Below are 13,736 nucleotides of genomic sequence, written 5' to 3'. Positions count from 1 at the left end.
AGGATCATATCATTAAGACACCCTTCCATTCACAAGCTCCTGAGATGGAAAAGTTACAGCTGTATTCTGGTTGAAGAATATTCAATTTCACCCATCTTGAGAAAGTTCATTGTTAAAAAGCAACAAAAGTTTGTACATTAGTGCAATCATATATATCCAAAGTTTCTATCTCGGTTTCAGTGTTAGCCATAATGGACAGACAACAGATAAAATATTTTTGTTTTTTAATCTTGTCTGTGCGTTTCCCTTGCACGTTTTGTTTGTTTTTATCCACTCCTGATATCCATCCACAAACTCCTTCCACGTGGATCTGTGAGCAGGTCCCAGGGTCAAGAGATCCAGGCACACGTCCTGCCTCTGGTACATGCTAGCTTGTTCTGCAGAAAATCACTTGAGTTATCAGAATCCCAATTTCCCATCCATCACATGATACCTACCTGGCAAGGGGAGTGTGAAGATTAAATGAGATAATGTGGTCCAGGGGCCGGAAGAGAGAGGACATAGAAGAAAAAGGGCTTCAGAGAGATCCTTAGACTCAAAAACCGTGGCTCTGCCCATCTCTCCTAAACCTGGATCCCGAGGAAAGTTCCAGAACAGCTGAGTCCACTCCCATCTCCCAGCGGGTGTCTCCCCTTATCCCTGAAGCTCAAGTTCTCCCTCTAGACACAGGAAACTCTAGTGTCCACCTTACTTGGGTGGTGTTTTTTGGGTGCCTTTGAGTAAATCACTCAAGTGGGCCACTTTAAAAGGTACTCCACTTGGGGATGAGTGTATTTAGTGTAACACTCAAGACATGAGGTTAAACCAAAGCTAAAAAGTTCAGGATACAAATTTTCATGAAGGGTCACTTTATAGACAGTGAATATGTGATAACATCACACATCAAAAGGCTGCAAATCAGAAAGGAATTTGATAATTATTTTATGTAATTTTATAAATTCTGTAATGTACTTTGTAGTATGAGATGGGGTTTCACTCGTGTTGGCCAGGCTGGAGTGCAGTCGAGTGACTCCTGACCTCAGGTGATCCACCCGTCTCAGCCTCCCAAAGTGCTGGGATTACAGGTATGAGCCACTGCATCTGGTCTGAATTCTGTAATATATTATTAAAAACCATATGAAATGAGATTGCATGTGTACAGATGTTAATCTTAAACCCAAAGTAAATGAAGAATGCTGTCTTTTAATTGAAAATTCACACATGACCTTGAACACCAAACAGAAACCTACTGTAACTGAGAAAAATGAGAGAAAATGTGAGGGACAATTAGATATGCAGTCACTATTTAATATCCCCAGGAATGCCTTTCATAGCTACTGACAGAGGGACCCCAAGTTTGCAATGCTATACAGTACTGACAGATTTCAGAGAGGAATTCGCACCATCCGCCCCTCCGAAGTGCTGGGCAGAGCAGATGCTGTGTATTACCTGAGAAGCTAAGGCCGAGAAGCTCGCACTGCTGCAAATCCTCACGCTTGGTTCTACTGGGTCCCGTGTCACCCACCAGCGTCTCCAGGAAGGCCAGCAAGTCTCAGGGAACCATTTGCCCTCAAGGCTAAGGAGGTATGCCCCTTGCTATCCCCCAATTTTGTATACAACTGCATTTGAAATCAGACCTCACAATTTTTTTTTAAAAAGGCTGCAAGTCAATAAACAAACTTGTTGTGACAAACCTACATGCATACAAAAATAAATAAATTAATTAAAAAACCCCAACATATTTGGTAAGTACACAGGGAGGAGAAATGATATGCACGCTAAGTTGAAAAACTTTTAAAAAACAGTGAAAAGAGTACACTAATACGCTTTAAAATGCAACAAAAACGATACTGAATGTGACGTTTCTTAAATTCTATTCTTTTCCCCCTTTCATTTGGTGTTTCTTGAGTGCTTTGAAAGAAGATACCCACCAGGCCAAGCTCCATTGGTATCTTAACAGACAACAATTTCCCCTTGAGAAATGAAAAAAAAAAAAAAAAAAAAAAAAAAAAAGAAAAATTAAAAAATGGCTCTTTAACAAGCCATAGTGAAAATGTAGATTTGTTTTCCAGATTTCTTTCTTTTTCTTTTTCTTTTTTTCCTGGCTGAGAGCAGGGCTTTCAGCAGCAAGACAGGAGTAATTGTGAAAGAAAGAAAAAAGAGAATGGCGATATAAATCAGCAAAGGTTAATGACCGGGATGTGAAGAGAGGGACTTGTTTACAGAAATAGCGTGCAATTTAAAATTTACAAGAGATTTAATGCCATGGCTTGGCAATCGCTAAAATCAACAGCCCAGAAAACAGTGACATTAAGAAAAATATTACAGTTATAATAATCCCCAAATAAGTCAATTAGTGTTAGGGCACGAGCTTGCGATTACTTGACCCATTTGGCTTGCACTTAAGTGAAAAAAAATTTCCCCCTAATATACCAAGATCGCTGGATTGTGACCTGCTTTGCATCGCACCTCCTATACCCCCGCCTCCCTTATGTGTGCATGGGTGGATGGTGGTGGCTTTCCCTTGCCTGGCATCAAAATAATTCTGACCCTTGACATTTGTAATCATAAAAAAAAAAAAGGCAATTTATAATTGTGTTGTTCAAATGAAGGTGGGGGAAAAATTCAATCTGCTATTATACAAAAGCAATGACGGCTGTCTTCGGTGAAAAAAGCAACGCAAGTCAATTTGTGAACTTTGGCACCAAACGACCTTTAGAAACACAACAAAATACTGAATTTACAAGCAATAGCAGCCCATGCAAATGGCCCGGGCCTGCTTGCCTGTGGATTAGAGCTGCAGAGAGCATTATGGAGAATGCTTCCACAAAACAAATTAAGACTGTTACTTAAATGTCACGGCACACTATTGTATTTGGCTACAGATCATTACACCTGATACTAACACTTTTAAAAACTGTAATAACTTGGGAAATATTACACTGAGTGCCCACATGTATAAAGGAAAAGAAAAAAGAGGAGAAAATAGGTTTCTGAAGTAATTTAAACATCACTACTCTACAACTGAAGGGAAAGGTCAAAATTTAAGTAAGCTGAAAGGAACATGAATGGTAAAATAAAACACACAAACAAAAAGATGAAAAGACCACAGGAATGACTCTGCAAACACAATAAGGGAGCATGCGGTTTTGGGCAAATTGCATTTCCATGCCTGTGTTGAAAGGGAAGGGGCGGGCAGGGGATGAGGCGGGAAGAGGCAGGTGGAGGTGTGGGCAGGTGGAGGTGTGGAGGCGTTACCTTCGGTGTTGGTGCTGCTGCTGTATATATTTCGCAGGCTACCAACACGGTTTAGTTTCCATGCTTTGCGTTTGGCTGCATCCCGAGAGCAGAAAGGGGAGAGGGGAAAAAGAGAGAAAACAAAAAGGAAAAGAAAACAAATGAAAAGGGGAGAAAAAAAAAAGGTCAAAGCAGCACACGACGTTGCCTCAGAGCTGTCTGCGCGAAGCGGGTGGGTGCCATGGAGCTCCCTGGCCCGAGCCCTCCAACTCCCCCACAGTCAACAGAGGAACTCGGGAAGGCCGGAGGTGGACCAGGGTCATCAGGTTCGCATCTCACATCAAAGAAGTACCCACGCGCAGAAGCCTACTTCGTCCTGCTGGGTTTCACACGTGGCCACTCAAAACAGCACAAAAACTGGCCTCTGCCTTGAGAAAGGATGACGCCATTTGAAGGAGCTATGATGCCAGTCACCATAAGCCCTTTGATTCAGCCAAATATTAGCAGCATGTCAAATCAAGAGACCCTGGTTAGGAGCAGTTCATGCCTATGTGTTGCAGAAGGTAGGTTTTAAAACCAAGAGCTGTTAAAAGTGAAGTTGTCTTCCCCAAACAGATTTTTGATCCAGGCACTATCTACAGCAGCAAAACCCTAGTGCTGTTCTGCTGTCTTGAAAGGAGGAGTCCATTCTCTTTGACACTTGGGGGAGTTTCAGGCTCTAAATGGAGCTCCTGGGAACCAGAAGAGCAAACGCCACCTCAGGTTCTCAGAAGGAAGGACAAAACGCCTAGTCACCGACAGCGGGACGCTGGGTTAAGAAGAGAAGCAATTTAACAAGGGAGCACCAGGCCCACCACGCAGGCTGTGTGCAGTCCCTGGCTGGATCACTGAGATGGGACCCCCAACCTCCAGGGACACATTCCCCACTCCACCAGGCCCCCACCCTCCCAACCATCAACTCAGAAATGCTGACATCTGTGGCAGGGAAGACGTCGACTTGAGGCGTTCTCTCTCCCTTCAGGAGATACGTTATAAAAACCCAAGAGTTAAAGAGGGTGGCTCAAGTCTTCAGGCAAATGTAGGGAAAGGCACAGCCCCAGGTCACAGGGCTGGAGGGCTCGGCCTGCTGGACCGAATGCTTAGTGGCGGTCACTGCCATTCACCTTCTGAAGAAGGGGTCTCACAGGACCGTCTGTCTCTCTCAACTTCCACAGGCAGGAAGAGAAACCAGTGCACGCTCCCACGGGGCTCTATGTGGCCGTTTGTGTAATGCAGGTGAGCAGTGCTTATCTGGGACAGGCAGGCCTTTACATTTCCAGAGGCAGGTCTTAGGCCCACAAAGCAGGCAGCCAGGCTGACCCTTTGGTTGCCAAGGCATGAGTTGGCCAACGGTCAGCTCCCTAATCAACCCCAATGCGTTCCTGACTTATGACAGGTTAACTCTTCTTGCCTGCTGTGTTTGAGCCAAAATTCTCAATTTCAAACAGTACAGTTTAGGCTGTGGTTGTAGGTTCTGCGTGTGCACCAAGTTCTGGTGGCCACAAAATGACCCAGGGTGATGCCTAGGTCCCTGTGATGAGTTATGTTGCAGAAATGAATCTCAAGTGCTTCTAACTACACTGGATTTCTTTGTAGAGACAACACAAAACATACGTGACAAACCTGAACCTTTAAGGAAGTAAATAAAATTCTGCGATAAAGCACTGTATGCAAATTTTACGTCACTCACAAGTAAAAACTGGCTGTGATTTAGTTGCCTCTTGATTTAAAGTGATATTAACTTGTTATAACTAAACACATCTAACAATTCCTTTGCAGCATGAAAATCAACAAATAAGCCAGGTCCTCATGCCTGTAATCCCAGCACTTTGGGAGGCTGAGGTGGGTGGATCACTTGAGGACAGAAGTTCGAGACCAGCCTGGCCAACATGACAAAAACACTGTCTCTACTAAAAATACAAAAATTAGCCAGGCATGGTAGGGCATGCCTATAATCCCAGCTACTCTGGAGGGAGAGGTTGCAGTGAGCTGAGATCGCACCACGATACTCCAGCCTGGGCGACAGTGAGAGACTCCGTCTCAAAAAAAAAAAAAAAAAAAAAAATCAACCAATAATTTAGTAAGAAATAATCTCTAAACTAGCAGGCATCTGCAGTTTTACAGGATATGGGTCTACATTTAATTTTTCACAAGTGAAGTCTTCCTTATGTCTATATCTTCAGGTTTCTTCACTATCTATAAGGTCCTACCTAAGTATCTGTCTCAGGTAGTTCCAAACCTGGGAAAAGGATCTTCAGAACCCACGGGTACAAATACCTTGCATGAGGAACGAAGGAAACCAAACCCGTCACAGCTCTCAAATGTGCGCTTTAGAAATGTTTGATGGATATGTACCAGGGGCCCCAGGCATAATGATGCAGAATGAGGCACGGGCTTAATTTTTAACTGCTGCAGCTCTGGTGTCTGGGACAGTATTTCACAAGTTCCAGAAAGAAGTAGCCATGAGGAGGCTGCACTCCTCAGAGTACAACTTACCTCTTTCTGCAACATTTACATAGAAATAGGCAGCATGGAGGCTGGGCACCCCTCGGGAGGGGAGGGATGCTGGGGTGCAGGAAGCCTCTTTCCTCGCCTGCTCTCTGCCTTGCATTTTTCACACTCCGCTTTCCCATTACCACAGGATGTATAAGCAGGAAGTGAACTTGCAGCCTGGCTTTCTATTAACCTATTGATGAAATAATCCATTTTAATGTGCAAAATGTCGTGCCTGTGTCTTCCTCTTAAACAAATGGACGTTTTCTGGCTGATACCAAGGTCCTGATACGTGCATCGGTCTCCGGGGACATTGATTGCTCTAAGTTCCCTTGTTTAGAAGCTTCTCAACGAGAAAATACAATCCTATCATCATCAATAACACCTCGGGTTATGTCAGATGCTGCTGCCTGGAATCACGCCCGGGGCTACGGAGGCCCTGCACCAAATGGAACCAGGAGGCTCCGAGCTGATGTTCGGTGCCACCTGGCCACTGCCCACCACTGGCAGCCTCCCTCTGGTCTCAGGCCTTTGGAATAAAAGGTGATTCTCGGGGACTTCAGGGGCACTAGCTATAGACTAAACTTTCCAGGTCTTTATTTTAATTAAAATCAAATAAAAGTGTTAGTCAAATTCCTGTTTTATTTTCATGAATACAGTTTCTTCCTCTTAAACACAGGCTAACTTATTTTGATTTTGTTACTAATGTTATTTCTCACAAAACCTATTATTCTGATATCAAAATTTCACCTATTACTGACTAAAAAGGCAGCAGGGTGTGGGCATTCTGTTAGTGTTTTCCACTCTGCTATTTTGCTTGCTGCACAGGCAAAAGTCTCTTCCGTGAACAGAGTTTCACAATGCCTCCCATAGCTATGTACGCGGCGGGATGTCTCAGCACTCTCTCACATGTTTAAAAACACACATGCAAATCTCAATGGACATGAAATCCCACAGGTATAATTTCAGATGTGGTACAAACTGATTGTCAGCTCCAGTGTAGACAGCGAGATTGATCTCTTCTCACTTTAGTCTGCAAATTAAATGGAACTTTCTGAGCTCTAATCTGGGTACACGGAACAGTCAGTGGGCCTGGGGAGAGAATGCCACTCGTGGGAGGACAGCACTGTCCCCACAATGGTGCCAAAACGTGAACCGTGAACTCAGGTGAAACACAAGAGTGCTACATGTGGGTATCACAGCAAGAGGTACAACAAGAGAATCACCGCTGACTGCTGGGAATTTAAAACACACGTGGAAAACGCATCATCATACTGGCTGGAAGGTATTTTCTAAGGATTAAAAGGATCAAAACTTTGAAAAACTCACGTTAAGACAATGCAGGGAGACTCACTCCTAAACTCTAAGATAAAATGTTTACCCTTATCATAACAATGGTATTAATTTTCCTGCAAACACACACAGAGCCCTCCTGTTGAGGAACACCGAAGGCATTAGTAAACTGAATTCATAAGGCAGTCTTTGAATTATAAAGAGAGATCACTGTGGCACCTTCTGGTACCACAATCCTAACGTGGACAAAGTGTGCTTTATGTCTACACTGGCTATGTATGTATTTTCTACGTCTTCAGGTTGGCAGATGGGATGGGTGTCTCTCCACTCGTGAGGGTCTCACGTGGTGTACACCAGAGTGATGCATTTAAAGAAGAAAGCCTGATGGAAACTTTAATTCACAGAACATTTCTTAAGGCATCTGATAGTTATAAACAACAAATCTTGTGTCTGGATGACCAAACGAGGCCTGGCATAATATGCTCAACTCCTTGTAATTACTAACAGTCACAATCTTTTCAAAGAGACAGAAGGGGAAAGGGTGCAGCTTACTACGTCTTTCTACGAAGTTAGAGTAGCTGGAATCATTTAGCGTTAACAGCTCCCAATTATTACACCTCTCCTTACTTTTAGAAGCTACAGCTTTTCATCTGGATTCTTGCAACATGAGGGACTTCAATTTTTATTCTGAAATAAAATTTGTTAATTTGTTTCTCTAAAAGTTTTTTTTTTTTTTTTTTTTTTAAACTAACACATGTGAATGCCTGAAAACTTATCACCTGAGACTCTTTTGACTGGCTCTGTATAAGCAGAATAAAAATATTCTTTAGTCTGCCGGCATGCTCAAACGAGCAGGGTTTTATTCTAAACTCTTCCTCCATCATTGTACCAGGAAACCACAGGCTTATTAATGTCACCTCTGGTCTCCTCCTGACAGCACTCTTTGTTGATCAGATAAATATTCCTCAGATAGCTGATTAAAAAATGATGCAGCGCTGAGGCTGTGTGTCCAAGGCGCGTCGGCCATGTTGGACGTCCAAGTGTGCATGAATTACATCCTGGCGTGAACCGCGCAGGGCCGGCTAAATGAGGCACGCTGCAGCCCTCAGAATCAATTACGAGAACTAATAGGATCTTTTTACCTCCACGGAGGAAGGGGCTGGGTTGAAGAGGTGTGCCACTCATTTCTAACAATGTCTTGTCTCCGAATGAAACAAATAGCTCTCTCTATTCATAGAAGGGAGTGTAAATTTGTACCCCTAAGAAAAGTCAAATGACCACCTTGTCAGACAGCACTACTCTCTGTCCACATCAGACGCGTATTAATTTATTTTTAAAGATGCCATCAGTATAAATGCCACCGTTGCCGAGGGGAGCGTCTCTGCTCCTCGGAGTGTTTCAGGCTCACTGCGGCACCAGGATTCTTGATATAAAGACCATCCCCCAGGAACCTCGGCAGGTGTGAGCGGATTCTGCTGTGGTTTTGTGTCACTTCCAGTTTAGTGTGCCCGGTATCCCGTGATCTTTTGTCCGTGGCGATTTCATTGTGAGGTTAGAGATTGGGGATTTCTTTTGTGCTGGCCATTTGAACGTTCATTTGCTCAACAAGACGGTGTAAATGTTCTGTTCTCTTATAAAAAGGCAGTGGATTTCTTTTTTTCATAAGATGCAACCCAGAAGATTCTTCCACTATGTGAACTCACTACTTTAGCTGTGAAGGGGCTTGACATCATGGCCGCTTCCTAGCGGAGACCTCACAGAGAAGGAGTCATGTTGAAACGTCAGTTCAAAGGGCCTTTGAAGGGATTAAACAAAACCCGAGGCCAAGCAAATATATAGGACACATGTTCAGGAAGGAAAATAACTTTATCGTGATCAGTTTCTGGCAAGGCCAATAGTCTTCGTAATTTGGAGCCACAAAACACAGAAGATAAAATACCTAAGTAAAACTCATGAAATAAAAGTCATCAGTCTCGAATTAGGGAATTTGAATCTGGTTTCCAATAACTTATAATGGCTTTCTTTACAGCAAATACAACTTTCACATTGGTGGCTTCTTTCAACCTCTTACTCTGTGAAAACTGCCAAGGGCTTCTCCATAGCGGGCTAATGTAGGTGCACCCGGGAAATACCATCAAGCCGGGAAAATAGGGAAAATAAAAACGAAGCAAGACCTCCAGGATATGCAATAAAACCAGAAGTTCCAATTAGGTAGAGAGCTGGTTTTCCCTTTGGCCTAGAAACACGCAGAGGCAGAGATCAAGGGTACAGGTGCACCCCAAATCCACCGGGTATTTCGGTACAACACCAAGAGTAAGTTTTCACAGGGAGCGAAAAGTGGTGAGTTGAAGTAGAATATAACTTCACGATACATTTCTAATGTAGACGTTTTGTTTTGCACATTGTCATATGAACATGAGAAATGCATCAGTGAAAAACAGAAACTTCTCTCCCTGTTTTCACGGAGTGCCTGTTCATTTTGCAAAGGAAAGGCCTTTTTGGAGGATGGCCTGTCAGGGAATCGACACCGGGGCTCCATGGTTCCCGGCCTTCCCCTTCTGCGGGGTATATGACAACAGCACGAGAACAGAAACCGACGAGGCCTCCGGTGTGGCTGGGCCCCAGCCAGCATCATGAGGCATCCCCTGCCTAGAAAATAACTTCACCGTGATCAGTTTTATTTTCTAGGTCTAGTTATTCGGCTGCACAGTGTTACATGCACTCCAATCGTAACATACGTTAGGACTGAATACTTGGCAATCAAAATTGAAAACACACACACAGCAAACCAAATTCTCACTTAGAAAAAAATGAGGTTCAAATTAGTTTTTCAAAACCAAATGACGTGTGGAGTAACATGCACCTCTTTCTTGTGAGATTTGATCAGTTGTGGTCACACCATTGTGTGGGTTGAGCAGTAGTGGTGCCTGGGAGCAGCCGCAGGTCCCCTGACTTCTGCCCCTTCTCACATCCCCTCTCCAAGGACTGGCTGGCTGCTCTGTGAAGCGGATAGCAGGCTGGGGGCTGGGGATGCAGGGATGGGGAGGCTGGTGAGGAGGGGCCACCTCAGCCCTCCTGAGACAGAAATGGGTGATAATGGGAAACATTCATCTCTTTTTTTCCCTCATCCCTTTCTTCTTTTTAATTTCCTCTAACAGAATATATTGCAGGCCTTTTGGTTCTTTTTTTTCTTTCTTAAACACAAAATCTTTTTCAAACATTCCAAAAAACTTGTTTTTTTAATCAAACTCCAAATTGTGTTATCATATTTCAAAGGCAATGGGCAGCTCAAGCAACTCATCAAAGGTATAATTATGTAATGACTGCTGCTTGCGCTCTCACGCGGGGCCGTAATTGGGGGGCTGTGATCGCTGGACCACCAGCCTCCACAATGGCAAACAACCACCCTTCTGGAAGTATTTGATCTGCCATCTTTGTAGTTGAGTTCTGACAACTAGAGCGGGTGAAATGATACACTTCAGGGTTATCCAGTCAATCGTGTTCCTCTTATATGTCAGCCATCTGAACTGAAGACTGGTGGAAATATCTACTAGAGATAATTTTAGCTTTTCCATTTAAGGACTTCTCCAGAAATTCCCAAAAGTATCCTGATGTATGGTTTGAGAAATCATGAAACCCATAAGACACATGGCATTTATTCAGTCAATCAAGTATTAATACAAAGATCAGCGTGGAAAAACAAAGGAAGCATTCCCAACTCCGGACTCTTCTCGCTATTATGGAAATATCTTCCTTTAAACACTCACAGATTTCCTCCCATAACACTGCTCTGACTGTAACTTCACAACTTTTTAGCATGCTCTTTGGTTACTGTGAATGAGTAAACAAGGTCATTATTGATCTGGGAGGGCCTGCAAAAGCACTGCAGGGCTAACACAACAACGGAATAAAAAAAAGTCTCATTTCTTTCATTTAAAATTAAATACATCAACTTCATTCAGGTTTCAGCAAGAACTCATAGGAAGACTAATATTAATGAAGAAGCAAAGTTAATTTTATGTTAACTTAATATTAAGAATAAGCCATGGCTAATCTATCTTTTCCATTTTTCCTTTAAAGTTCTTATCCGTATACACACACAACTCAACAGAGACCTGTACTACTTTTTAATGTGAAGTATTGTGTTTTCATAGTTTTCCAAACTGTCCCTTATAACGGTTGCATCATGGAGGTAGTATAACATAGTTGTAGCCATTCCTTATGTTAAAACACTTAGTTATTTCCAATTTTATGCCAGTGAGAATATGAAATCTGTTAAATATAGATACAAATGGTTACATTTAGAAACATTTGTAGATATATATGCATATGCAGGTTAGTATACACACATTTATTTCTCTACTCTGTTGGCCAAGAGAACCAAGAAATGGCACCCCAGAAACAATGTGCACACCTAGCTCCACGACACTGATTTCTAATACTCTTCTCTGGTAAAAGGAACCAAAGCTCTTTGGGGAAACAGCTGATTCTAAGATTGTGGCAGGAAAGATACAAAATGCACCCTGTACTGACCGAAAGGAAGGAAAGTGCTCAAACAAAAGAAAACCCACAGAGATGGGGTGCAGGAGCAAAGGGCGCGGGAGCAGCCAGAAGAGCCCCTAGGAGCCACAGGTGGAATAATCTGAGCCACAGCAGTATTGGATAGCAGGCTAGATTACAAAATAAATATTCACAGGTCCATAGGAATATAAATAGACCATTGAATATATTCATAAATGGGGGACAGAGACAAATCTCCCCTGCAAAATAATTCTAAATAATTTACATAGGCACTCCGCCCTCAAGGACAGGGGGTCTAACACCCCACTCCTTAAGTGCAGAGTGACTTCCTTCCAAAAGTGCAGCATGGGCTGGGGAGGGGCACAATGACTTCACAGCAGAGAAACTTGACAGACACTACCTCCAGTCAAAGGATCAAGGTCGACATCAGCAGCCATAAATAAAATTGACGGTAGATACCCTCGCAGGATAGGATGGAAATAGCACATCACCCTGTGGTCTTTCTCCACAAAACTCCTCACTCAAGACTAATCCTGAGAAAAGCATTGCACAAATTCCAATAGAGGGACTCCTATCATACACCTGGCCCAGCATGCCTCAAGACCTTCAAGGTCATCAAACACAAGAAAAGTCTGAGAAAATGTCCCAGCCAAGAGAAGGCTAAGGAGACGTGACAACGGAATAGAATGTGGATCCTGGAACAGAGACAGGGCATGAGGTTAAAGCTAACGAGATGCAAAGAGAGTGTGGAATTTAATTAATAAAAACGTGTCAATATTGGCTCATTAACTGTAAGAAATGTACCATACTAATGAAAGAGGTAAATTAACAGGGGAGAGGGTGGGCATGGTGGTTTCACACCTGTAATCTCAGCATTTTGGGAGGCTGAGGTGGGCAAATCATTTGAGGTCAGGAGTTTGAGACCAGCCTGGCCAACATGGTGAAACCCCGTCTCTACCAAAAATGAAAAAATTAGCCGGTGGCACACTCCTGTAGTCCCAGCTGTTTGGGAGGCTGAAGGATGAGAATCGCTTGAGTATGGGAGGTGGAGGGTGCAATGAGCCAAGATTGCGCCACTGCACTCCAGCCTTGGTGACAGAGTGAGACCCTGTCATAAAAACAAACAAAAACCAAAACACACACACACATAAAACAGTGGAAACTTGTCAGGGGGAAGTGGTGGGAAGCCTATGGGAATTACCTATAATATCTCCTCAATTTTTCTAAAAGTCTAAAGCTTTCCTAGAAAACAAAGTCTATCAAATACACTCTAATAAGTATCTTGAACAGGAATATTATTTTTTCTTCCATTCATTTTAGTCGTTTCCATTGAATAAAATGCCAAGAGTAACACTGCCAAATTAAAGGCTGGAAGTATTTGATAGCTTGGAGTACACACAGAGAAAACTATTATCTCGTCACAATATGTCATTTCTTCTCCTCACTAAAGTTTACAAATTAATGACAATTTGAAATCTTACTGTGGCACACACACTATATGTCATATTTGGTACTGAACTGCTTAACAACTCAAAAGCCTGCCCCAACTGGCATTCACTTGTGACTGAAAGAAGTACTATTTAATTTACGATTGCGAAGATGGCTTTCAAAGTATGTTTGGTAACTAATATTCTTTGGAGGCAATAAGTTACCAATGCCAGTTCTTCCGGATACTGTGCTGTCTCCTTATATTTTATTTGAAATTGTGGGAGGAGGGCATAGCCTCCTGCTGCTCTTTGGGGTAGACCAGCTGTTTCCACAAAGACGCAGAACACTGCTTGAAATTATTATTTTTGCCTTTAACAGATTACAACGTATGCTTGAATCATGTTCCAGCTAATTTTCAGGATTAGCTTTTAATGATCAGAAATGAGTTTTGGCCCACTGGGAAAAAAAGGTTTGTGCTTATGTTGAATTTGGATCCCAGCTTCTAATCAGCGCACTAAAATCATCTTTTTAATAACAATGACAAAGTTCAGTAAAGCTGGAGACTTGGGTCACGCTAAGCTGGCTTTGTGAAATTCACCGAGGCACATCTGTGGTCGCTCATCTCCCCTGGGAAGGTCTGAACTCAGGAATGGTCTCAAGAACCCCAACTGCTACAGTCGGGAGACAAAATGAGCATCTTTCCTGAGACAGGAAAAACAGTGACAAAGTTACACAGGAGGAGATTT

General features: G+C 42.9%; 1 protein-coding gene across 11 annotated transcripts in view; it reads right to left on the bottom strand.

Annotated features, from left to right (window-relative positions):
* AGAP1 (ArfGAP with GTPase domain, ankyrin repeat and PH domain 1) overlaps positions 1 to 13,736 on the bottom strand; it is a 639,080-nt gene that overhangs the window by 116,123 nt on the left and 509,221 nt on the right. For 4 of the 11 annotated variants that reach the window (XM_021924443.2, XM_021924435.2, XM_021924436.2 and 1 more), the window contains one exon: positions 3,238 to 3,312. The exons of the other annotated variants lie outside the window; for them this stretch is intronic. In XM_021924443.2, the coding sequence (XP_021780135.2) occupies positions 3,238 to 3,312 (75 nt within the window). The remainder of the gene's footprint in view (positions 1 to 3,237; positions 3,313 to 13,736) is intronic. 11 annotated transcript variants of the gene reach the window in all.

The sequence above is a fragment of the Papio anubis genome, chromosome 10 (assembly GCF_008728515.1).
Source record: "Papio anubis isolate 15944 chromosome 10, Panubis1.0, whole genome shotgun sequence".
Classification (NCBI taxonomy): domain Eukaryota; kingdom Metazoa; phylum Chordata; class Mammalia; order Primates; family Cercopithecidae; genus Papio; species Papio anubis.
Note: the sequence above shows the minus strand (reverse complement) of the source record. Positions and strands in the feature narration are given on the sequence as shown.